Below are 24,897 nucleotides of genomic sequence, written 5' to 3' on the forward strand. Positions count from 1 at the left end.
CCCACATGGAGACTGAACTGCCTATATCTGAGTAGGGTCTAGGTCGTCTTTATACATGATCTTTGGTTGGTGCATCAGTCCCTGTAGACCCGTTTACTCAGTTTTAAAAGCTGATACAGAAAATACAGTTTACACTCTTGCCCAGCGTATGTATGGAAGTGACTTCCAAATTGGTCAAAGATTTAAATGTTTTATCAGCTAAAACTATAAAACTTATAGAAAAAATAGGCATGCCCTTACATGGTGGCTCACGCCTTTAATGCTAGGCAGAGGCAAGTGTTCCTCTACGAGTTGAGCCACCCCGCTCTACATCGTAAGTTTCAGGTCAGCCAGAGCTACATGAACAAAGCAAAAACCCTATCTAAAACAAAGACAGAACAAAGATCTCATCAGCATAAAATAAATCTAAAAACTTCATGATGTTGCATTGGGCAGAATCAAATGCTCAAGACATAAAATGACTATATAGAAGATGGGCTTCATCAAAACTTTCTAGCATCGACAGATGCTATCTGGACAATTTCCAGCAGTGGAGAAAATAGTGCCAGTCATCTGACCAGAGTCTGGTACCTACAATATATAAGGAACTCTAAGAATCCAGTAAGAAAAAGAGAAACAATCCAATTTCTTATTTGGACAGAGGACTAGAATAAATATTTCTCCAAGAAGTAAACAAATGGTCAGTGAGCACTGGAAAAGATGTTCACTGTCTCCAGCTATGAGGTCCATGTATAAGTTAAAGAGATGTAGCTCCGCCTTCCAGGGTCAATGAATAGTAATGGGTCTTGGAGATGGTGGAATGACTCAAACCCCTCTACACATGGACTAAGAAAGTAAATGATGTGGAAGAGGATAATGACTCGTCAGAGACTTTGCTTTTTCCCAGGTTGGGTCTTAAGTGAGACTTGATGGTGCTTGGATAAATGTCCCCAGGCAGCCAGTTGTGGTAAAGGCTTGGTTTCCCAGGCTAGGGTGGTGGTTGGGGGTGATGGGACTTTTAGGAGGTGGGATGCACTGAGAAGAAGGTTCTCAGAGTTACTGAAATCCCACCTTCCCTATGCTTCTTGGCCACCGTAGGTTGAGCAGCTTTTTCTGTCATGTGTTCACACTAGGATGTTCTGCCTCAGCACAGACCCAAAAGCAAATAGGTCACCCACCCTTGGGCTGAAGCTTGCAAAACTGAGAGAAAAAAAAAATACTCAGAAAGAGAATTGCCTTGCAGGTAAAGCAAGCTGGGCTTTAGGTATCAGAAAAGAGATTCAGTAAAAAGGCCGGAGAGGCTGGGGAGGTGGCAACTGGGCAAGCCCCCAGAACCTGCAGAACCAGATGTGGTAGCATGTGCCTATATCCCCAGACCTCCTATAGGAAGATAGGAAGCAAGACAGGAGAATCCCCAGAGGCTGACGGCCACATAGGCTGGAGTACCCAATGGCAAACAAGAACATCTAAAATTGTCCTGTCCTCTGACCTCTACACAAATGCTATGGCATGGGTGCTCCTCCACTCATAGATATGAATACACACACACACACAGAGAGAGAGAGAGAGAGAGAGAGAGAGAGAGAGAGAGAGAGAGAGAGAGAGACCAGAGACAGAGACAAAGAGGGAGATTTTAAATGTATATAATAGAAAAATGAAATTAAAAAATAATTGAAGATAGGGCTGGCTTTTCGACTTTGTCCTTTGAGGATACACACCTTAGGAGTTGTTTAGCTTAACTGATGGCAAGAACACTAAGGAGGGCAGCACAGACTTGTCGTTAGCCATTTCATTTTCTGAGGCTTCTGTTTTTAATCAGCCACACTGCAATCATACATGTAGTCGTAGAGTGAAGAGGAGGAGCCTGTAACCCTGGGAGCCTGCTATCATGGAGAAGGGCCCTTCCCAATCTCTTTTTCTGTGCTCCCAGGCTGAATTTGTTGTGACATTGATTTCTTGTTTCTCTTACTGCTCCCTGGGATATCACAGTGGCATTTGATGGAGTCAATGAATTGTGTGTGTGTTGGGGGGAGGGTCTGCAGGTATCCGATGTGTGACCCTGTGGCTTTAGAGGCACTGTTCTTTTCCGCTTGTCATGTACTGTGTAACCAAATCAATAATGAAGTAAAAGGAGAATTAGCTTTGCTTAACATTTCAGGGGTGATGGAGTCATAGTGTCTATAAATATTTATTATATTTCCCTGAAAAGAAACCTTTTCCTTTTTGACATTCAGACTTGTTGACTGAGGGAGTCTTCACTGTGGTGAGGTTAGGGGCTCCAGAGAGGGGAGGGAACTTTTCCCTGCAGTAGGCCGACTGCTGTTTGCTTGTTTGTTGTGAGACAAGGCCTCACATTCTCTATCTAGCTGAGTTTCATCTTGAACGGACACTCCTGCTTTCACGTGTGTGCAGGTGGTGTTACAGAAAAGCATCACCACACCCTGCTTACGAAGCTCCAGAGGCTGACCCTGCTTCTAGTGTGTTAGCGAGCTGTCTACCAACTGAGACTTCGAGAACTTTCCAAATGACATTAAACCCCGACAAGATTGAAATCTACTATAATAACGGAGGAGACAGAGCCCTTGTGGGTCAGAGCTCTTGACCATCACTGCTGAAGGACCCAGATTTAAAGACTGATGGGAGTCAGCATGTAAGCACTGAGGAGTGTTTTCATCTGTTAGTGCTGCTTTTGCGAAATATCCAAGGCTGGGTAGCTTGTGAGCAGAAAACACTTCCTCTAGAGCTATGGTTCTAGAGAATGTGAAGTCAGAGGTGAAGGGGCCAGTGGACTCTGCCTGTTGAGGGCTGCACCCCACTCCCAGGATAGTGCCTAGTCTCTGGGTCCTCCTCCATAAACACTCTGTCCTTATGTGGCAGAGAAATGGAAGAGACAAACTTTTTCCTCAAGCCTTTGAAAATGCGCTAGTCCTTCCAGGAGGGTTTTGCCCTTGTGGTCTAATCATCCTTAGCCCTCCTGTCTTGCACTGTTGTTAAATCCAAGATCAAGTTTCAACATGAATTGGGAGGGGCCACAAATGCTCAGACCATGATATTCTTACTCTCACTTAAGTCAAGATGCCTTCTGTCGTGCAAATGGTTACCCATCTTTATTCATACTTGATAGCGTTATAGCAAGTCATTTAAGAAGAACCTGCTGTTTTTATGATGGCGATGATGATGGAGAACTCGCCTGATAGCTATGGTCCGGCCACTGGAGCACACTAATCGTGCGGCCTCAGAGTCTCTGAGAATTCTAATTAGAGGTCCTGTCTTACTTGCAAACTTGTCACCACAGCCTTCTCAACAAGGATAGCAGCTTCGTTTAGGTCCTTCCTTTGTTATAAACAGTTCTTGGAGGTGCACTCTTGTGCGTTGGGACCTGTGTCACTTGTGGTTAAAGTTGGACGACTCTAACTTGTTCATGCTGGAGGCCACTCCTAGTCTGTCAAAATCTTACCCACCTGGGTCTTCTCTGGGAAGGTCCACACTGTCCCAGCTTCATCTTGGGTCCTTTCAGGAGCCTTGAGGGCTCCCAGTCAGAGAGACACAGAGCCGTGCTTTCACTCTTGAGTCATACAGACTTTAGAGAGACCTCAGTGGTGAGGGGACCCGCTGAAGCTCTCATTCTGGACTCACCTGGCTTGCTGTGTGGATTTTCTTGTCCACCCACATTGGGGCTCACAGAGGGTAAGTCTCCAGATGACAGTGTCTGGCTCCGAGCAGGACATGTGTTTGCTGTGAAGGCTGACGCCCCTTTAGTGCAAGAACAGCCTCACCCTATCTGCTCATTCCCCTGAAGCTGCCAGCTTCTCACCTCTCGGCTGCCGTCACCATAGCAACGGATTCTCAGTCTTCCCTCCCAGGGCTCTAGATACATCTGAAATTTGAGGTGGTTGTGCTGAATCTAGTAAGCCATCCTGTAGAGCCAATTTCTTTCCTGTCCCTTTATAGAACATAGGTTTTATCTTGTAAGGAAGCCATCAGGATAGCTATCCATGTGAGGTTGGTGAGCTCAGTCTGGCAGTGACTCCCCGTCCCAGAACCCACTGATAGCCAATAGCTTAGAGATAAAGGGTAGGGCCCTGCAAGCCCCTCCCTGTTCCTTGACAGTTGATGGGCCTGATCTTGTCTGTGCCCAGTGCAGGTAAGGGCCATTGTTGGGAGCTGATAATTGCATTGTTTGTTTGGAGTCTGGAGGGTGGGATTCTCTTTTGAGCCATTCACTCTGGCATCTTCCCTGCGCCCTTTTCTACGCTGTTGTCTTATTTAGAGCTGGGCCCGTATCAGTCCTTGCTCTCCGAGTCTTGGGCAGTCTTGACTCTTTGGACTCACCATTGTTCATTGCAAGAAGGGTCTTCTGATTAAAGCTTTTCTCTGTTTTGCTTTTTGAAAGTTTCATCTGTGTTTATGTTATGTGTGTGGGTGTCCTGCTTGCATGTAAGTCTGCGCACCATATGTATGCCTGGTGCCCAAGCAGGTCAGAAGAGAGCATCAGATGCCCTGAAATTGGAGCTACCGATAGTTGTTAGCCTCTGGGTATGTGTGCTGGGAATTGAACTCAGGTCCTTTATAAGAGCAGTCACTACTCTTACCCATTGAGCCACTTCTCCAGCACTCCCTCGATTTGTGATAAAGTCAAATCAACACATATAGACTTAACTATGACGGATTTTGTTATTCATAATGTAAATCTTGGCCATAATCCACTGACAAATTTGGCAAGATTTTTGATCTGGCTTCATTTATTAGGACCAAGATAAATGGCAACCCCATCAGTCCTTCCATGTGTCATGGTGGAATCTGGTGGGCAGTCCTGGAAACTTGTGCTTACTGGGTTAGAATATTGATACCTACCAGTCATGTCACACAGCTGTTTACAGGGAAAACTGATCCAGTCCTTTCTTCTGTCATTTCTACAGCTTGACATATATTTTTAAAATTTATGTTGAGCATCTATCTTTTCTTTGCTGCTCATGTAAATCTGGTTTATGGACCATTCCAGATGTTTTTTTTTCTCCTATTCATTTCTTTGCTGATTCTCTTTTTTGTTCTGGTTCCTTATATCCTGAGCCTTGGATAGCAGGGTTATTCTGTAGCATAGATTAAACTATAAAACCTGGATTGATTTTTGGCTGCCCAGTTGCTAATACATATTCATTTAGCTATCCTATAACTCAAAATGCAAACTGATGTCTCCTATACCTTTGCTTCTGTGGGTGGTATCAGTCTGTTTTGGGCTTCTCTCAAGATATGTTGATGTGGGGAAGAGGGGGAAATATTTAGATGGTTAGCTTACAAAAAAATCTGAAATTAGAAACAGAAGATATTTAAAATGAAAAAGCCTACTATCGCCTTATTTATGAGTGTGAAAACCTAAATAATAGCTAGTGTACACAAAGACAAATATAGCTTGGTACATTATGGGATATTTCACTGCAATATTATATATCTATTAAAATTTTCTACAGAGTTTACAACACTGTGGGAAATGATTATTATACAGAATTGTATAGAATGCATTTTCTCAACTATCTAAAAATAGACAAAACCCAAAGGAGATGTGTCAAAATGTCAGCATCTGTAGTTGGAGTCGGGCCAGGCACAGACTTCTGAATTCAGGCAGACTTGGGTCTAAGTCTTCTGTGTTTACCTTTTATTAAGCCTGCTTTACCCACGATAAATCGGACCTCACTGAGTCATTAGGTAAGTGTGCGATTACTCTGTAATTCACCAAGTGCAAGTTCAATTATTAATAACAGCATTAATAATACATACCTCTCCCATTTCACTGCTTTCTTAACACAAGTGCTGTGTTTTTTGCGCGTCCCCTCCTACTTAGACAGCATACTTTTGACGGGCTTACAAAGCTACTATGTTTTGGTTAGCCCCCTTAGGCAAAGTCCAACCCCTTAGCAGTTGTGTGTTAGAATCTGTGTGCTTGGTAAAGAATCACTGCCAGCTATATATGGTCTCATGTATGTTCCCTGCTATTATTTGCAGTGTTCTAATATACGCTCTTATTAGTGTTCCTACATTATGGAAATGGGGAAATTATGACAGATTCACCTATCTTCATTAGCAACCTGAGTGGATTGAGAGGAACAAGAATGTTAAGCATGCCTCTGGGCGTATCTGTGGTGAGGGCTGCAGAGGAACCAGAACCCAGACTTTGACCTAACCAGTGATTTAATCTACTGATGGTAGGATCTTAGTTGCTAGAGGTGTCTTTGAACTGCACATGTTGGCTCTGGCCTAGCCTGTTCTCTGCTTCCTGGCTTCCGTGAGATGAGCAGCCTCTAAAGAATGGGGAAGCTCCTGCTACAGGCCTAGAGCAGAGCATGCAGCTGTCTGTGGGCTGAAACCTCTGGAATGAGACCTCTTTAGTTTCCCCAGGTATGTGTCAGATGAAAAGGCTGACATGGTAGCCTATGAAGAGCGATGCGGAATAGTTCCCGAGTCTGAGAAAGGGAGCATTTTAACGTAGGTACAATTTTACTGGAACCTTCCAGTGTTGGAGTATAAGATGGGGTGGTTCTGCAGGAAGGGCCAGAAAATAAAAAGAGTCATTTGGGAAATTTAATCCAGTTCAAGAAGGTTGGATGGGTCACATGACAGTCTGCCCCTAGGCTTTGAGGCTATGGGAGTGAAACGGTCAATGACTTTTCTCCTTGCTGTGATGAAAGTAACTCAAGGGAGAAAGGTTTACTTTATCTCACAGTGCGAGGATACAACATGGCGGAAGCTGCATCTGATACTGCATGAGGTAGTGGGTTCACAGTGCCCGTGCAGCCAGGAAGAAGGGAGAGACTCTCAGCTGTCTTCACTCAGTCTGGGACCGGGGAATGTTGCCTCCCACTGTTAGGGTAGCTCTTCCCACCTCAGGTAACCCAGTCTCCATTCCCTCACAGAGATGACCAGGCATATTCTAGGGGATGCTAGATCCTGTCAAGTTGACAGTCAGTATTATCCACCACAGTCACTCACATTCCTTGATCTAGTTCAGCTTCAGATTTTTGTATCAAGTCTCCAACAGGAATGCTCTTCCGATATGTGGTTAATAGATTAACATAAGTAAATAGCAAAACTATGTCTTTAATTTTCTTCCCTTTATTCCTCAAAATTCCTTCTTGCAAAAGCCACGCCCTATTGCCTTTGTGAGTGATGTGTGGTTTGCAGCCTTTCGTTGAAAGAGACCAGAACTGGGAAGTGTGTGTGTGTGTGTGGGGGGGGGTTCTTTCAGCTTTTTTTTATGTGAAATTACATGTGATCACATCAACTCGCACCATCACTTTACAATTGAAATCAGGCAATCAGGCTGCTGTAGCAGATGTCCTTCAGCAGGGACCAACACGGCTTGGCATTAGATTACGTGCGAGTATAAGAAAGATCTTTCTTGGGTGGTGAGGGGGGTATTGTGTGCAGCCATTCACTCTATCCCCCCTGTGATGAATCTAGAAAATATGGACCCTTCTCCCAGACCTTGTAGAACAGAGCTCTGTGTTTTCCAAGCAAAGACTAGTGTGGTATGGTCATCGCAGTTTGGGCGCTATAAGACAAAGCTGTCTGCATGGCTGGCAGCATGGAAATCTGCCGTCCCGAGACATCACAAAGCATCCAAGGACACCAAACGATGGGGAAGAGTTTTAGTCCAGTTCACCCAGTGCATGCTAAGCAATTCACGGTTCTTCTGGTTTTGACCTTCATGGTGCTTTTTTCTTTTACTTTTTTTTTTCAATTATACTTGCTTTTGAAAACAGCCTGCTGTCAAAAATCTGAACAAGTTAAGGTGTAAGAGAATTCAAAATCCGAGTTGATTCCTTCTTTAGCCTTTGCTGAGGGAGAAATCAGCAAAGAGCAGGTGAACCCAGAAGGTAGACTGCAAGAGGAATGGGAAGGGTGGATGATTCATTCTGCTGTCTTGAATGTCAAAGCCGAGTAGTGAGTTTCCGGGAAGCCCGCAGAGCCTTCTTAGTGGTCTGACGAGAATGACAGTACATTTCTCACACTGCCTAGGAATTCGCTTATCTTCCCAGATCCTCTGCATGTGCTCTAGAGAGGGAGATTGGGAGGAGGATCTCTGTCACTTTCTATCTTGTCTATAGCATCCAACAACAATTTCTACTCCAGAGTGCTGTGCAGCTGTTCAGTACAAAGGGACATCATGTGATGAGCCTGTGAGTTTCTGTGGTAACCCAGGAGTGCCACAGCTGAAGCAAGAGTTACAGTGGGCTGCCCTGAGAGCCGGAGGAGGGAGCTGAACTTCCCTCATTGCAGCAGTGGAAAGAATAGTCAATGGTAGCAAAGCTGGATTCTGGGTAGGAAGGATTTCAGGAACTGGGCAAGAGAGCGGTACCTTTCAAGAACACACACTGAAATACGGAGACCCTTGTTCAGGAATTAAACACATGCCCATACCATCTGAGTGGGGGGACTCTCCAGGTGGATCCGGCTGGTCGCCTCTTGCATTACTTTCTTTTCTTGTTGCTACAATAGAATGCCTAAAAAGAATCAAGTTAAGAAAAGTAGCGTTTGCTTGGGCTCACAGTTTAAGGGTATAGGCCATCATGGCCAGGAAGGCATGGCAATAGGATTCTGGGCAGCTAACCACTCTGTAACATTGTATCCTGAGTTGGGCTCCAGACAGATCTGTGTTGTGCTGGTGCTCAGCTCAAGTACTTTCTCTTTTTTATTCATTCCAGCCCTTGGAATGGTGCCAAACACATTTAGAGTGGGTCTCCCATTTCATATAAAACAATATAGAAATTCCCTCATGGATGTGCCCAGAGGTTTGTCTCCTAGGTAGGTCCTGTCAAGCTGACAGTCAGTATTGAGCATTATACTCCTACATTTCAACGTCTTGTAGGCACTGAAAATCATCTCCTGGGAGAGGACAAAGCAGTGGTCCCCAATTCTCCTAATGCCGTGACCCTTTAGTATAGCTCTTCAGGTGGTAGCTCCTAACAAGAAAAATATTTCCACTGCACTTCTTAAAAGTAATTTTGATACTGTTATGAGTCGTAATATAAGTACCTGATATGCAGGAAATCTGACATGTGGCCCCTGTGAAAGGGCTATGTGGCCCCAGAGGGGTTGAGAACCACTGAGATAAAGCTACATATATGTGAAGCCTCTGTTCCTTTTTCATTCCCTCCCTGTAGCAGATCTGCCGGATCTTCTGGATCTTCCCCTCCTCCAGGGTTCTATCTTTTTCTGTAGCCTACTAATACATCCATCTGCAGAGTCTCCTCATGATAAAGGGCAGCTCAGCCGCTTTGCCAAAGTCTGAAGTGCGCATTCGGAAACACTGATGGAGGCAGATGCACATATGTGCGTTTAAAGTCGGGCAGAGTTGGGAACACATCTTTGTGAGCGCTGTCCACTTTCATGATGGACTCCCAGGTATCAGCGTCAGAGCCAAGGGTATTGGGAGGGCGTATTGGGGGAATCCTTAGAGGACTACATGCTGCATGGATAGCCCTCTCTACTCACGGGGTGACTTGGTTGCGCTGTGACCTTGATAAAGTCTCTTGACTTCAAGATGATGGTTTCTTTCTCTGGAAGTGGTAAAATGATGCCAACATCTTTCTCCCTCCCTCCATATTCCACACTCAAGGCAGTCTTTAATTCTCCTACTGGAGTTAGAAAGGCCAGGTTGCCTGCACTTCTGCATTAAATCAACACTGAGCCCTTCTCCATGGTGGGTGTGACCAGGAGCAGTATCTCTGCTCCTTGTCCTTCCTCGAGGACTTGTTCATGAATTGGACTTGTTCAACCTTTGTTCGTTCCTGATTTTTTTATTATTTTATTTAAGTTCATTTTGTGAGGCATGAGGTTGAGGCTCTGTGGTCCTTGAACTGGGTTTTAGGTGCGTGGATGTAGTTTGGCCTGAAGGATGTTGGCAGCCTGCTTATCCTTGAGCCTTTGAATTATTGTGGATAGAGACGTCTTGGTGGGATTTGAGTCAGCTGCACAGAGGGGAAGTAATGCTCATTGCAAACATGGTTAGAAGTTCACGGCTGGGGAAGTGATGGGGTGTGATAAGCAAGCGAGTGCTCCTGTTCCTGGGGTGGACACCATGCCTATATGAGATTGCCTCCTGTAGGTACCTATGTGTGTAGCCATACATCAGGGCTGCTGTCAGGTAAGTGTTTTTTTGCAGTAGACAGTTGTAACAGCAGAAACAGCTGTTCAAAGTTTTGACAGTAAGTGACTGTTGGATGTTCAACCTGAAATGGGACCTCATCCATGGCTCAAGGAGCTTCACAGAAGATGGGCAGAATGAATCCAAGAACCAGAGGAAGATGTGGAATACTGTGGAAGCCCGCCTTTTGGGCATGTCTTGGCCTTTGCACTCTTTAACTCATAGCAGGTGTGCTTACCTGTGCAAGATTTGGGCCTGCCCGTACTGTCATGAACAGAGAAGGGCTTCACGAGGACCTGCCCTCCTCTGAAGATCCAGAGGTGCGCTGATGGTTGCCAGGGGAAAGAAGTGAACATTTTCCAATAGTGTCAAGTGCCCATGCTCCTGTAAACAGCAACCAAAATAAGACATGAAAAGCCCGCCTACATCTTTCCATGGAATACATACTAATTTCAGAGATCTTCAGTATCTGAGAGATTCAAAGCTGGACTCAACCCTTGTTCTCAGAAGCCAAGAGGGGTGATGGTGCTCTGATGGCAGCTGTGTCCCCACAACCATGGTATAGGTGCTTACTGCTGGGTTGGGAGTGGGCAGGCATCACAGTGGTAGCCCACGTGTTATGAGAGCTGCCCCGTAACTAGGATTTTTATTAACCCACTGGCTTCTGCTCATTTCACACCTGTCAGCACCCCTGGGTAGCAGAGCCCTGGTGTGTGGTGGGTTCTTCCTTGGCAAAGAAGCCACCTGTCTCTTCCTTTATAGAGATGCAGGTAAGCTTTCCAAGAAATGGAAGCCCTTCCCTTGACTCCGCTCGGAGAGAGCTGACGTGCTCACTGAAATCTAATCTGTAAGTACAGATGAAGGCTGACCTTGTAAAAGCTCGTCTTTATGTTGACATTTGGTTATGAGATGCATGGAGCTGTCAGCCCTGGCTACATTACCTCCAGAACAAGCAGCAGATGTGAAGAAGGGGCATGAGTATCACCATCCATAGTTGGAAAAGCAGCAGTCCCCTGGGTCACAGTCAAGAATGGATGAGCATAGTATCCAGTCCTCCCTCTCCTGGAGAGGCAGAGTCTCAGTGATTAGAGGTTGTCTGGCTCTCCTGTCTTGCCATTTTACAGGTAGAGATGCAGACCTCCCAAGTTGCTTTGCCGTAGGATATTTCTGGTCAGGCTCCACAGCTAAGTGACACTGAGCTGAAGCCAGTTATGATGCCAGCCCTGCCCTATAGAGGGCACTGTTTTTGTTTATTTGTTTGTTTGTTTGTTTGTTTGTTTTGCCTCCTGAGCTCTTGGATGTGAGAATCTGGGTATCTCTTAAGACCTAGGTGCTAAGATTCAGCCTCTCCACAAATGCCCAGCTGTTCTTCTCCCCATTAGATCCTGGGATATGTAGGGAAGACTGTGCGTGAGGCTGAGCACTGGATCTGTGCAGTGAGTCTAGGACTTACCAGAAGGTGCTTGCCATGGACAGGAATAATGTCTGCCTTTGCTCCCCTCTTCTGGAGTAGAGCATAAACACTAGGATGAACTTTGCAGCCTCTGTGCTAGCCGAACACAGTAGGGTGCTTCCGGCATTTCTATGGCACCCAAGGCTAATTTTAATAACAGAATTACTCAGCACTATTCGTGTGCCTTTGACTCATTGAATTCTCGCTGAGAGATCCTCTTTTTTTCTTCTTTCTCTGTTTTTTGGAGAAGGAGACTGAGGCACTGGGACTTGTTCTGCATGGACAGTTAACAAGGCAAGATGGGGCGGAATGCCTCTTGGTCCTGACTTGTGAGGCATAAATCCAAGGGATAGCTGCTCATCTTGACCAGTGGTGTTTCTCTTGGAGATCCCTGGCTAGAGATGGGTTTGCTTATCCCTGGATGGACAGGAAGATGCTCGGCTGCATACAGCTCTCTGGATTTGGGGTGTGGTTTTGTTTTTGTTTTAATATCTACATCTCACTGCTGTTTCCAGTGGCTCATCTTATATAACGGATGGCATAGAAGGTATTTTGTGGTGGTCCAAGTGACCTTTATCCATATAATGAGAGCAAAGTATCATCAGAGTGGGAAGAAATTATTAAAAGAAAAATGAAGGAAATGTTATGAGTTTGTGTGCCTTTTAATATACACACAAAACATTTAAGATCAGTATGAGAATAGACACTCAAACCGGAGCAAAAGGCAATGCCGTGAATAGGAGCTGCAGAAACTCTTACGTGGCTTTGGCTGTGGGCTTTTGTGCAGCTAAGTCTGAAAATGAAGCCCAATCACCCATTCTCCATTCCAAGTGTATGTCATTAAAATGGGCTTAGGATACAGGAATGCAGTCAGTCACTCAGGAAAATAGCCAGGTAGGGAAGTAGCATGAATCGAAGGTTGTTTGAGGTGCATCATTTGTTCAGGAGATCCAGGGAGACAGCTCAAATCCTCATCTTCCGTTAACATCTCTAAAACTGATAAATGCTTCAATCCCCTCTCCTTGCCGAGGGGTAAAGCCCAGCACTTAATGCCAACAAATGTCCACTTTGCAAGAATCTTGCTCATTTAAGAGTGGCGTGAGAACTAGCTTGTTGCTGCAGGCCTTGTCAGGATGTGTAAATCACCCATGTGCCTTGGTTTCAGATCCAGGCTTTGACCATGTGAGTGAGCACGTTAAATGATAGTAAAAGCCTAGTCCTTACATGTGAGTAATTGTTTAAAATGCATTTCTTTATGTAAATACATTGTATCTTTAAATTATTCCCAGGAAGGGGCTGGGGGTGGGGGGCCTAGTTGATGAAGTGTTTGCCACAAAAGCATTTGCCTTGGGATTTCCAGCACCCATGTAAAAAAGCCAGGCGTTGGGGGCACACAGCTCTAATCGTAGTGCTGGGCAGGTGGAGACAGGATGATCCCAGGCTCACGGGCCAGCCAGTCTAGCTGAATGGTTGGTCTCCAGGTTCAGTGTGAGACTGTCCTAAAGCATTAAAGTGAGGAACGATCGAAGAAGAGGCCCAATGTTGTCCTTGGCTTTCACACATATAAACACACATGAACATACACATAAACATATATACCCTGTCTACACACATGCACAGATTCTTGTATAGTGAATGATTAGTCCTGTTCATTTGGGGAAACTGAATCACAGTAAATTAAGGAGCCAGGAATAAGAACCATGTTGGACCCTCTTTAGTCTTGGGGCCTATGCACAGTGCCCTGGAACAAAGGCTTGTCTTTTTGAGGAAGGATATCTCTTATGATGTGTTCTTGAATAAGAATGGTGCTCCTCTTTAAGTAGTTCTTCAGGGTGATTGAATGGTTCAGAACAGGACCCTTATGACCTCTGCTGGTCCTCATTCTTTTGAGCTTCTGCCTTGCACTGAAAGAGCTTCCTGCATTCCATGCCCTTCCTCCTGGGATGCTAGGAGGAGGAAGCATGAAAAGCTGATGGGGAAAGCTGGCCATGGGTACCGGTTTCTTCCTGCTGCCTGAAGGGCGGAGGCAGGGAAATATCTGGCACAGAAGTCACTCCTGGCCTGGGACTGAACTCAGAGAGCAGGCTCCCAACCCAAATGCCTTGTCTACTTACCCTCTCCTCTCCAATAGACTGAGAGGCAGCTATGTGGGCAGGGCCCAGAATTGAGATGGTATATCGTGAGGGAGGGCACTTAGGTGCCCTGGAACTGTCCTTAGGATGATCAGGAGGCAGACTCCTGTGTGTATGGCTTCCTGATAGGACAGGTGGCACCCTGCTGGATGAAAGCTTATCCACATAAGATGGAAACTTCTACTTATTGCTCTGTCTGCTTCCCAGCAAGCCTGCATAGGAGACGTGTTGGTACCCTTTGAGCCATCCCTCTCCTGCTTCTCACTCCTGACCCTATTGTCCTCTTAAGTTTTGGCCCCACCCTTTACTAAACTGTGTTACCTGTGTTGGCAGAGAACTCCAAGCTGTTGGACTCCATTGTCCTCACCCTTCACCTCATCTGATCTGAACTAGCTTTCCTTTGGCCACTGGCTTTTCCCATGTTTACTTTGACACCTCTTTCTCCTCTCTGGTTCTACCACTACAAGGATGCTTAGTTCTTTCCCCCAGGAAAAGATTAGCCATCCCTTCCTCTCTGCTGCATCTCATGACAGACTCCATGATGACATTGAACGTCATGTCCGTCTCCACTGACTCTTTCTTAGCTTTGAGCCATGCTGGGACATCTCAGGGGTTTGGGAAACCCTGCAACTGTCCACGTTCCTCAGGGCACAGGCATACATAAAGCTATCTGCAACACAGCAAGACTTTTCCCAGTTATCTCTAGCGCTTAAAAACTGTGGGCTGAAAGTGGTCAGAGCTCCTGAAATTTGCCTGCAAAAAGAGAGCTGGCAGCAGCTTTATAGATGGCTTTGAAAACCTTGATGTGGTGGTGGGAAGTGTCAGCCATTTCCAAGTCCTCTGTCCTATTGGCAGCCCAACTGTAGCATAGGCTGCAGTGCCTCCATTCAGCTTGGGGCTAACTCTTGATAATCATTGCTGTTGTTCGTGGAGGAGAATATGTTGACATTTCTCAAATTTAGGCATGTTAACACATTATTACGCTCAGTGCTTACACTGTCTCTGACAGCAATGTGAATGACTTTATAGAGGGGAGCCGGATTAAGAACTCAGCTTAATTTTTTTTCCCCTGCATCAAGGCTTGTCTCCTTGTGTTTTCTAGACTCTCTAGGTGAAACCCATCCAGTCATCTGTGAAAATGGTGGCCCTGTCCTTAAAGATCTGTGTCCGTCACTGCAATGTGGTGAAGACCATGCAGTTTGAGCCGTCTACAGCTGTGTATGATGCCTGCCGAGTCATTCGCGAGAGAGTGCCCGAAGCACAGACGGGTCAAGGTGGGTCATGGTTATTCCTTGGCTTCTGAAAATGTGTTTGGATGTCCCTCAACTCTGTAGCTAAAGGGACACATGTAGGCACCATTTAAATCATCTCTGTTTCAAGCCAGGCACGGAGGCTCAGTTCTGTAATCTCAGCATTCTGGGAGGCAGAATCAGGGGTGCGCATCTCCTGAGTTCAAGGCCAGGCTAATCTACCTAGGCAGTTCCAGGCTGTCCTATTATATGTATTATATAGTGAAACCCTATCTGGAGGGCTGGGGGTGGGGATCCAATTTTAAATGAAATGCCTTCTTACATTACTCTGTGATAAGAATATGCCTTTATCACCAGTGACCTCATTGACATTGACCCTTCATCTCATATGGAAATGCCTGTTATCTTGGCCCTCCTCAGGTGAACATCCTGCTCTGCAATTTACACATCCCTGCATTGCATTGTCACTGCATTGGCCAAATGAAGGGTAACATCTTCACCTGACACGTACTGACTCCATGTAGCCTCAGCCCTGTGTAAAAGTCTAACAGTGTAGGCCCTTTGAAGGAGCTTCATGAGTTTTATCTCAATTTTTTAAAGATTTTATTTTTAATTATGTCTACGTGTGTATCTCTTCATGTGAGTTTGTATTTGTGTGAGTGCTGGTACCCACAGAGTCCAGAACTTACTAAATTATCCAGAAATAAAAATTGGCTGACAGTCCCTGTCTGACCCTAAGATTTGCCTGTTCAGGCTCTCTGATGCTTTTCTTTTTTATTGTTTTCTGAAACTGTTAAGGGTTTCTTTGGGTTGAATTGATACAAGCTCTGGGGAAGGCCTCTAAAGACTCACAAGTGCCTTCCTGAGGTGTTGTGGGAACACTACCCTTTTGAAGAGCTCCAAGGATCCCAGTTACGTTAAAGAAAAGATGGCTCAGTCAGTCAGGTACTTGCTACATAAGTTTTAGGGTCTGAAATTGATCCCCAAAAGCTGCGCAAGCTTGAAATATCATCACTGGTGAAGAAGAAACAGGAGGATCCCAGGGGCCTGTGTCAGCCTAGCCTAGCTGTCAGCAAACAGCAGGCTAATGAGAGACCTTATCTAAGTGAGCAAGGTGGAAGGCACCCTGAGGAAAGATGCCTGACGTTGACCTCTGGCCTGCAAGGACATGCATGTGTACCCCTCCCCACCCCTCACATACTAAGAAGAGGGGAGTCCAGGTGTGAAATGACCGCACTCCTCTCCTGCCCAGGCCTCATCAATGTCCCACATTGGAGTAAGAGGTCTTTGGTGACATAAGCTTCACTCCATAAGGAAGTCCTAAATAACCTGTTGCTTTTTTCAAACCCTGCTATAAGGTTTTCATCATGTAGCACAGGCTGGCTTAGACTTCCTGACTCATTTTCCCTAAGGCTAAGGCTGCAGAGCATTCACCACTACTCTGTAGAGCAATCTCCCCCCCCACCCCCGCCCTCCCCAAAGGATTTACTTTTATACAGTGTTCTGCCTGCTTGTACACCTTCAGGCCAGAAGAGGGCACCAGATCTCATCATAGATGGTTGTGAGCCATCATGTCTCCTGGGAATTGAACTCAGGACCTTACAGCAAGTGCTCTTAACCACTGAGCCATCTCTCCAGCCCCTAGACCAATCTTTTATAACATGTTTTATTGCTATGGCCCATCTTCTCTGCTTTGCCTCAGTGACCCTGAACTCGGGTTGTTACTGCCTCCATTTTTTCAGGGCTGTCTTATTCCCTGTGGGTACCCTGCTAAATGAGTCCATGAAAACATGGACTAGAAAACGAAGCCAGCTTCAGTTAGCCCTGGAGACAGCTCTGCTCCTGATGATTCTCTACACTGTAGGTGTATCTCCAGCCCACTGGTCCATATGCATGAACCTTGCTGTGGTCATGGATTCTGCTGGGAGGCTCCTTCCAGGCTGTTCCAGTGGGAGTGAGACATGCTGGGCTGTTGGTAAGAGGCAGGTCTCTCTGATGATGGACAAGAGAGTCCTCCATGCTGAGTCAGTGCGCTTGGGCCAGTGATGTCTTTATCCCCACTTGGCCTCCTCTTTTCTCCCTGTTTACTTTTCAGCTTCTGACTACGGGCTGTTTCTCTCTGATGAAGACCCCAGGAAAGGGATTTGGCTCGAAGCAGGTCGGACACTGGATTACTACATGCTGCGGAATGGGGTATGTTATTGGTCCTCTCCTTTTTTCTTTTTACTTTTCTAAATGTATGTGTTTTCATGTGTATGGGTGATGTGTGTCTGTATATACTTTCTTGGATATACCCATGGAGAGCATTCAATCACCCTGAAACTGGATTTGTAGACTATTGTAAGCCACAATGTGGGTGCTTAGAATCAAACCTGGGTCTTTTGGAAGAGCAGACAGTGCTCTTAACCGATGAGCCATCTCCTGAGCCCCATCTTTAAAACTCTTTTAAAGAACATTTCTTTATTGTGTGTCTGTGTATATGGATTTGTGTATTTCACGGCGTGTGTGAAGATGCCAGAAAACAACCTTCAAGAGTTTGTTCTCTCCTTCCGTCCCAAGAACTAAACAGCTTTGATGCCAGGCACCTTTACCTGCTGAGTCGCCTTCCTGGTCCACTGGTTCTATTTTCTCATTGCTTAGCAATGAGAAAACCAACTGTGGAAACCCACACTGGGACAGTGTTCTAATCTAAGAGCTTCTTATTAATAATTTTCACATAGTGAGTCTATGTGGCTGGTGAGAAGATTCTGGCCATTGGAGTTCTTGAAATTCAGCAGAGGGATTGAAACAGTTTATGTTTAGTATGCCGAGTCATGTCTCCACGCCAAAGCTGGGCTTGGCAGTTGTGAGAGATAAGCTACATTATCTTCCTTGAGTGGATATGAAGCGTTCCTGGGTTGGGTTAGAAACTGGCTACAGGGGAAGGCAGGGATGCCCTAAGCCTGCCCAGGGCTTGTTTTTAAAAAAGAAACTTGAAGTGGAGATGCCTCTTAACTAACTCACCGTGACAGTAACAAAAGTTAGCTCTGTGGTTTCAATGATGAGTGAGGACGTGGGGAGTATTTGTCCCCCTTGACTTGCAAGACCATGGGGCATTGTGTGCCGGATGAAGTGGGCTTGTCAGATTGGCCAGGAGTCCACAAAGCAAGAATGGAATGTTGAGTTAATTTTGTGGTACTTCTTCTCCGCATCTGTAGTTTCTAAGAATTATAACGAAAAAGAGGTCTTCTATTTTGAAGTAACCCCCAACCTCATTCCTTTTTTTTTTTTTTTTAAATCTTAACCACTGTCCTGTTTCATTGCAGTCTTGTTAAACTATCCCTGCTTCGATGCACACCTACTATGAAGCCTTCTATTATTTATGTCTTTCATTATGTAGACTACATGTATAGTAAATACATACAGCAAAGAATCTAAAGTAACATCTTAAAAATAAATGTTCATTTTGTGTATGGGGGCAGTAAATTGTTTCTGATGATAACACATGACTGCAGATTCCATTTCCATTGTTTGAAAAATTGCCCTCTCCTCCATGTCGCTACTGTTGTGCTTTGCCAGCCGCTGGGGCGTGTAGCCATCTTCACTGTAGAGAAAGAGGTTTTTAGTTATTCTGAGTTACAAGTATTCCTTCTTGGAGGGCAATTTTATTACGGGAGATTTCCATAGTCCTCATGAAAGTCATTACCTACCTCTCAGAATTCTGTGTGCTAGGATTAGCGGCACTCCCATGAATACTTAGGAAGGCTTTCAAAAAGAAAAAAAAAATTAGACAAAGGAAGACGTAGACATTTTCTGGGGACTTCATTTCCAAAGAAAAGTGTCCCGTGCTGTTGCATTTTCCAACTCAGTATGTGTTGTGTGTGTGGCATATGTCTAGGACATTTTGGAGTACAAGAAGAAGCAGAGGCCTCAGAAAATCCGGATGTTGGATGGCTCTGTGAAGACAGTGATGGTGGATGACTCTAAGACGGTGGGGGAGCTCCTGGTCACGATCTGCAGCAGGATAGGTGAGCAGCACGGCCTGGCCCCTTGGCCACAGCCAGCCCTGCAGTATTAACCCAAGATAGTTCGGTCTCTCCATTTGCCTGGGCTCCCCAACTGGCATAAAACTTCTCACTGAGCCATGCTTGAGAGCTTTTCACTGGAAATGATGTCTTAATAGTGCAATTCACCCTTCCCCACTCATGGCCGCCTTCTTGTGAATTCTCACAGTAAGAGCCAGTGGGACTATCACAGATTCACTTCGTGTTGTTTTTGCCAGTCTCTCCAGAGACCACCCCTGCCTCTTACCATAGGAAGCCCTTCAAGTGCTGCATGAGAGAAGCCTTAACTGATCTTGGGTTTTCTGTCACGGAAGGGTGTGGGTCTTCTGTACACTTCCTGTTTGACAGGGTCATGCCGTGGCTCTCAGAAATCAATGGTGTCTGAGCATGGTGCTCTTTAATCCCTGAGAGCAGGAGGCCTACAGGTCTCCGTGGTTTGAGTGCCACCGTGGTCTACATAGTGAGTTCCGGGCCACATAGGACTACATTGTGAGACTATGTCTCCAAATAACTAATTTCACAGATAAATGACTATTCATGGAGTTGTTGGGATGTGGCTCAGTGGTAGACGCTCTTCTTTCATGTTTTAGGTTTAATCTCAGAGAGAGAGACAGAGATACAGAGAGGGTGTCAGAGACACACACACAGAGGCAGAGACAGAGAGAAAAAGAGAGGAGAGAGAGTTTATGTAGGTGTGTTTGTGGAGAAAACTGTACCTAAAGCCTTGACTCTGGCTTCCCAGCCTGAAGATACCTGTTTGTGCTGGAGCTGTGTGGAGTCTGACCTCCCTGGCATTCAACTGAGCAAGGCCCCCTGCCTGTGGCTTGCCAACATGGATGCCTTACAGTAGCCCAGGCCCTAAGTGGACGTTGATAGTGATTTGATCATGTGTAATTATAGCCCAGTTTCTGTTTTTAGGAATAACAAATTATGAAGAATACTCTCTAATCCAAGAAACCATTGAAGAAAAGAAAGAGGAAGGGACAGGTACGCTCAAAAAAGACAGGACGTTGCTACGCGACGAGCGGAAGATGGAGAAGCTGAAGGCCAAACTCCACACTGACGATGACTGTAAGTGCTTGTGGGCGTGGTGAGCGGCCTGGTGTGCAGTCCCCCGGGGCCTGGGTCCCCCGCCCCCAACCACGTGCTGATCATGCTGATCGCTGCCCTGGGTTTTCTAAAAAAATCTGTAAATGTTTTGATCTGTCTCACCAAAAGACAATACTTATAAACAACTTTTAAAGTGACCCATAATGTTTGACAGCTAAAAAGAATCCACTCAGATCAAATACATAAACTGTGTTGACAATTTCCTACTGTCTTACAAAAGGGTAGTTATTGTATTGGGATCTACATGTGTCTCTCTTACTTTTCCCCTGGCAATTTGTGTGTTCGTGGATATGTGCATATGTGTGTGTTTGTGTAAAACAGCCTTTCTTATGTTGTAAATGTCTGTAATTACACACCTTTTATGCCCCTCTGATCTGGAGGCTTGCTTAGGAGTGTGTGTGTGTGTGTGTGTGTCTGTGTGTGTGTGTTAATAAACACTCCTTCAAGTGGGCACTTCCATAAAGACGTTTTTTCTGGCTGTCTTTGGGCTAGATATTAATAGTCTTCAATACCCACTGCCTAGAGATTAAGGAATCTCTATTTCCATAGAGATTAAAATCGTTAAGATTGGTCCACCATAGGAAAGTCACTTGCACAGCCACCTGGATAACAAGTACAAAAGCAGCAGATAGCCCTGGCTGTCCCCAAAGCCTGGCTGTGCGAGCCTTGCTGCCTACCCTCCACCGGGAGGGCCTTGGTTCATCACCTGGCCTCCTTTCCTTGCAGCCGCCTTGTTCCTGCTGCAGCTCTGGGTGACATCATCACTTTCATAATGTTTATTGATCTTTGGTGGGCCTGACATTTCCTCTGAGTCCTCCTCTGCTCCCTTCTCTTTCTACCTCATTAAATTTCCAGCTACAGACTTCTTTCCAGAAGCCTTTAGTAGACAAATCCCAAGGATTTATTAATGTGTGCACAGTACCCTCCCAGGTGACTGTGGGAGAGGAGAGCTGTCAGACAGGTTGCTTAGCATTTGGTGAGGCTGGTCATAAATACTTAACCCAGTGAGTGAGTGTGTGTGTGTGTGCGTGTGTGCGCGCGCGCGCGCACGTGTGTGTGACACAGACAGAGACTGGGTGAGGAGTGAGGACAGAGAGAGCGTCTGGGGTGAGCAGGGGAGAGGCTGATTCTTGTGCACCACAATGTGGGTGGAGTCTAGACTCCTGGGACTGGAGTCTAGGATGACCTCAGGGTCGAGCTGGCCCCCAGGGGCAGTTGTCATCTCGAGCCCTCAGTTTTGAGTCTCCGCACGGCCTCCTGACTTTCTTTTTTCCCTGTTTCCTATTTGAGAGCAGAGAAACTCGTGATGCCTAGTGTCTCTAACCATTTCAAGGGATAAGTACTCCATTTCAAGAAAAACTCTAATTTAATGTGTTAGTTATCTTGTTGCTGTGACCAAACACCTGACAAGAAGATATTTAAGCACAGGTGAGGTGGCTCAGTGCGTAAAGGCACTTGCTGACGAGACTGATGATCTGAGTTGGATTCTTAGGACCTATATGGTACAAAGAGACAACCCATTCCCACGGCACGACATAGCCACACACAACCCCCACAACACAAAATAAATAAATAAAATGTAGTTAGCAATAAATAAACACAATAAATAAATAAATAAAATATGATTAACAGAGGAAAAGTAAAAAGAAGCTATTTAAGGAATGGAGGTTTGTTTTGGGATCTGTTCCATCCTGGCAGGGAAAGCACGGAAGCAGCAAGAAGGGGCCTGCTGTTCATTTTGCATCCTCCGTGTCATCAGGAAGTAGGATCAGGCTATACAACCCACCTCCTCCTGGGGGACCCACCTGCTGAAGGTTTCACAGCCTTCTCCCAAACCACACACAGCCGGCCGAGCACCCCAGAGTTCAGACTCTTTCAAACCGGAGCTTGGTTTCTTAGTACTGATTTCCTTATTCCTCCCCTCTCCCCCTCCCTTCTCCATATTACCAATGCCTTATAGCCCGTGAAATGATGATCAGTTAAAAGAATCCAACTGTCTGCCAAAGCCAGGAAGAGGACAGTGAAAGCCACTAGATCCCAACCCAGGAAGCCCAGGGAGGACCAGGGAGGCCCTAAATGAGCAGCTGTTACACTTAGTGCTCATTCCCACCAGAGACTGAGGAACAGTACCCCTGAACTCTAGGTTCTTTCTTCGGTGTGGGATTTGAGTATGATGAGTGTCCATCATCTCACAGTTTTAAGAGCATGGTTCTGATACAAGAGGTGATTGTAAGCAACCACCAGCCTTCATAGAAATGCATGTTCGAGTCAAGCAGCTGCAGTGAGTAATAAACCCGCCCTTTCGTCTGTTTGACGTTGCAGTAAATTGGCTGGATCACAGCCGGACGTTCAGAGAGCAAGGGGTGGATGAAAACGAAACATTGCTTCTTCGGCGGAAGTTCTTCTACTCCGATCAGAATGTGGACTCCAGGGACCCGGTGCAGCTGAACTTGCTTTATGTCCAGGTACGGCATTTCCCGGTCAGCCACCAGGTGGATGTGATCTGGAGTCCCCCGGGGGAGGGATGCTCAGTGAGAGATTGTGTAGCTCAAGCTGGCCTGTGGGCGTGTGTTGATTATGTCAGTCGAGATAGAAAGACCCACCAACCGGGGATGGCATTATTCCCTAGGCAGCCGATTCTTGATTGGCTGAGAGAGGAGAGAGCAAGCGCCGAGCTGGCTTACCTTTCTGCTCTTGACTATGGATGTACAGTGCTGAGCTGCTTCAAGTGGCTGTTGCCCCAGATCCCCACAGTGGTGGACTGTAACCTAGAACTGCGAGCCAATGAACTCCTTCTGCCTTGAGCTGCCTTTATCAGAGTATTTTCTCAGCCACAGAAAAGAGACCAAAGCATTAGGTGACCTTCAGGAGACCTTTGCCTGGTCTCATGGTGGGGTAAGTGTCCATTTCTAGCTGCCACACAACAGAAGGAATCTAGAGTCCAGAGGTGCTCTCTTCAGTCCTTGTGGGGATTAGCATTGGGTAGGAAAGCTGCTGGTTTTCCAGAGGAGTGCCTCACTGGTTCTCTCTGAGACTTCCTGGGTTGCAGCCTAGTGGCCATCACTGCCCTCTTCCTGGCCTTGTGAGACAGTTGGATTCATATAACCGCTCACCATTTCACAAGCTAACATCTTAGAATACAAAGGATTATTTGGCCAGAAAATCGGTGCTTCTATTAGCTCTGACCTATCTTCTCAGTCGCCTCTTATGCCTTTGCTGTTAACTAATTGCTTAAGCTGGAAAATCATTTAACACCTGTGTTGTCTTCCAGCGTCTGACACAGGCTTTGTACTAGGTTACCCAAGGCCTTCCTTTGACTCAAGGAAAATGCTACCCATATTCCCCTTTTAGAATTTAGAGGAAAATGTTTCTTTAGACTTTCTTCCCGCCTCGAATTTCTTCTTATCCATTTTTTTACCTACTTGTCTACCCTTAGAAATAGTGCAGGATTTTTAAACTGCAGCTCTACCCTCTGCCTGAATTGAAAGTAAATAATTCATTATGAAAGCATTTTGTTTTGGCAAATCCCCCTACCTGTTGCGTACTTGTTTGTCTGTTTTCTGTGCCTACTCTTGGATTTAACTAGCAGAAGTAGGTAGTTGTAATACAGACCAAGCCCACTGTCTGGAATGATAACTGTTTGCTGACTCCTGCAGAAGAAAGGATGGTGGTAAATGAGGCCGGGAGGCAGAAAGGAAGGGAGCTAGCAGGACAGCTAGAAGAGACTTATACATTGGGCCCAGAGTAATAGCTGCAAGTGCCCATCTCAGAATCTTCTGGGTCATGTAGCCAGAGAAAAGGAAGACAGAAGAGCAAGGGATAAATAGCAACTGCTGCCATGATTCAGGAGCGCTGGGAGAGGACTTTCCCACTGTAAAATCCTGTCTTGCTGGCCCCTCCCTGCATGTCTTCAGGCTGCACTCTTGCCTGGGTAGAGGAGTATATGTCTGTTGCTCTCTCCTTGTCGATTATTGGTCTATAGATGATTGGGATGGTCTTATTTCTTTGTGGCTAGTTTTCTTGCCAGCTGTATGATTTAGACTCAGGTGAAGAAAATTGTGTTTCTAAGTCAACCCATATGAATCCAAGCATTTCACAAGGTTTCCACTGTCTCTTCATTTTTCTTCATTTTCCACAGTCTGCCTTCCTGCATTATTCTTCGTGTCTTTGGATAATCCAGGCACCCGTAGTGCTATTGCACGTTTTGGGAGAGGAACCCAGAACCTTGTTTTCTTTTAGCCTTGATTTTACTTTACCCCAGCATTCACTCTGTCCTGGGTATCTACAGTATCTGTCTACTGAGCTAGGAGTTATGTCACTTGGGAGAAGTGTGACACTTTCATCTTCATGTGTTTCAGGCTCGGGATGACATCCTGAATGGCTCTCATCCTGTCTCCTTCGAGAAGGCGTGTGAGTTTGGTGGGTTCCAAGCCCAGATACAGTTTGGCCCTCACGTGGAACATAAACACAAGCCTGGATTCTTAGAGTAAGTTCCTCTCCATTCTTCTCCCCCTCTGTTCTCCTGTTTGTTTTTGGGGAGGTACCCCCTTGTTCCAATTGCTTGTGAGAATGTTGACTTTCACTCAACTGAGTTTGGGATCCAAACTGCAGACTGTTGTTTATAAAGTAAGATACATAAAAATACAGAATGGTGAATGTCAGTATTATCCATTCTTCATTCCCATACTAGACAATTCTTTCTTTGCTGGAGAGTCCACGACACCTGGCCAGATTTTCCCACATCTACCTTTTGAAATATGTTGGACCCACAAACAGGATAAAGGCTAAG

The 24,897-nt window shown here is 45.7% G+C and overlaps 1 protein-coding gene across 4 annotated transcripts in view; it reads left to right on the top strand.

Moving 5' to 3' along the window:
* Tln2 (talin 2) overlaps positions 1-24,897 on the top strand; it is a 401,812-nt gene that overhangs the window by 211,833 nt on the left and 165,082 nt on the right. For all 4 annotated transcript variants that reach the window (XM_060384836.1, XM_021638296.2, XM_021638297.2 and 1 more), the window contains 6 exons: positions 14,808-14,979; positions 17,051-17,148; positions 18,833-18,962; positions 19,917-20,069; positions 22,431-22,573; positions 24,467-24,594. In XM_060384836.1, coding sequence (XP_060240819.1) covers positions 14,844-14,979; positions 17,051-17,148; positions 18,833-18,962; positions 19,917-20,069; positions 22,431-22,573; positions 24,467-24,594 — 788 coding nt within the window. In that variant the 5' untranslated portion in view covers positions 14,808-14,843. The remainder of the gene's footprint in view (positions 1-14,807; positions 14,980-17,050; positions 17,149-18,832; positions 18,963-19,916; positions 20,070-22,430; positions 22,574-24,466; positions 24,595-24,897) is intronic.

This window comes from Meriones unguiculatus, chromosome 6 (assembly GCF_030254825.1).
Source record: "Meriones unguiculatus strain TT.TT164.6M chromosome 6, Bangor_MerUng_6.1, whole genome shotgun sequence".
NCBI classification, from domain to species: Eukaryota; Metazoa; Chordata; class Mammalia; order Rodentia; family Muridae; genus Meriones; species Meriones unguiculatus.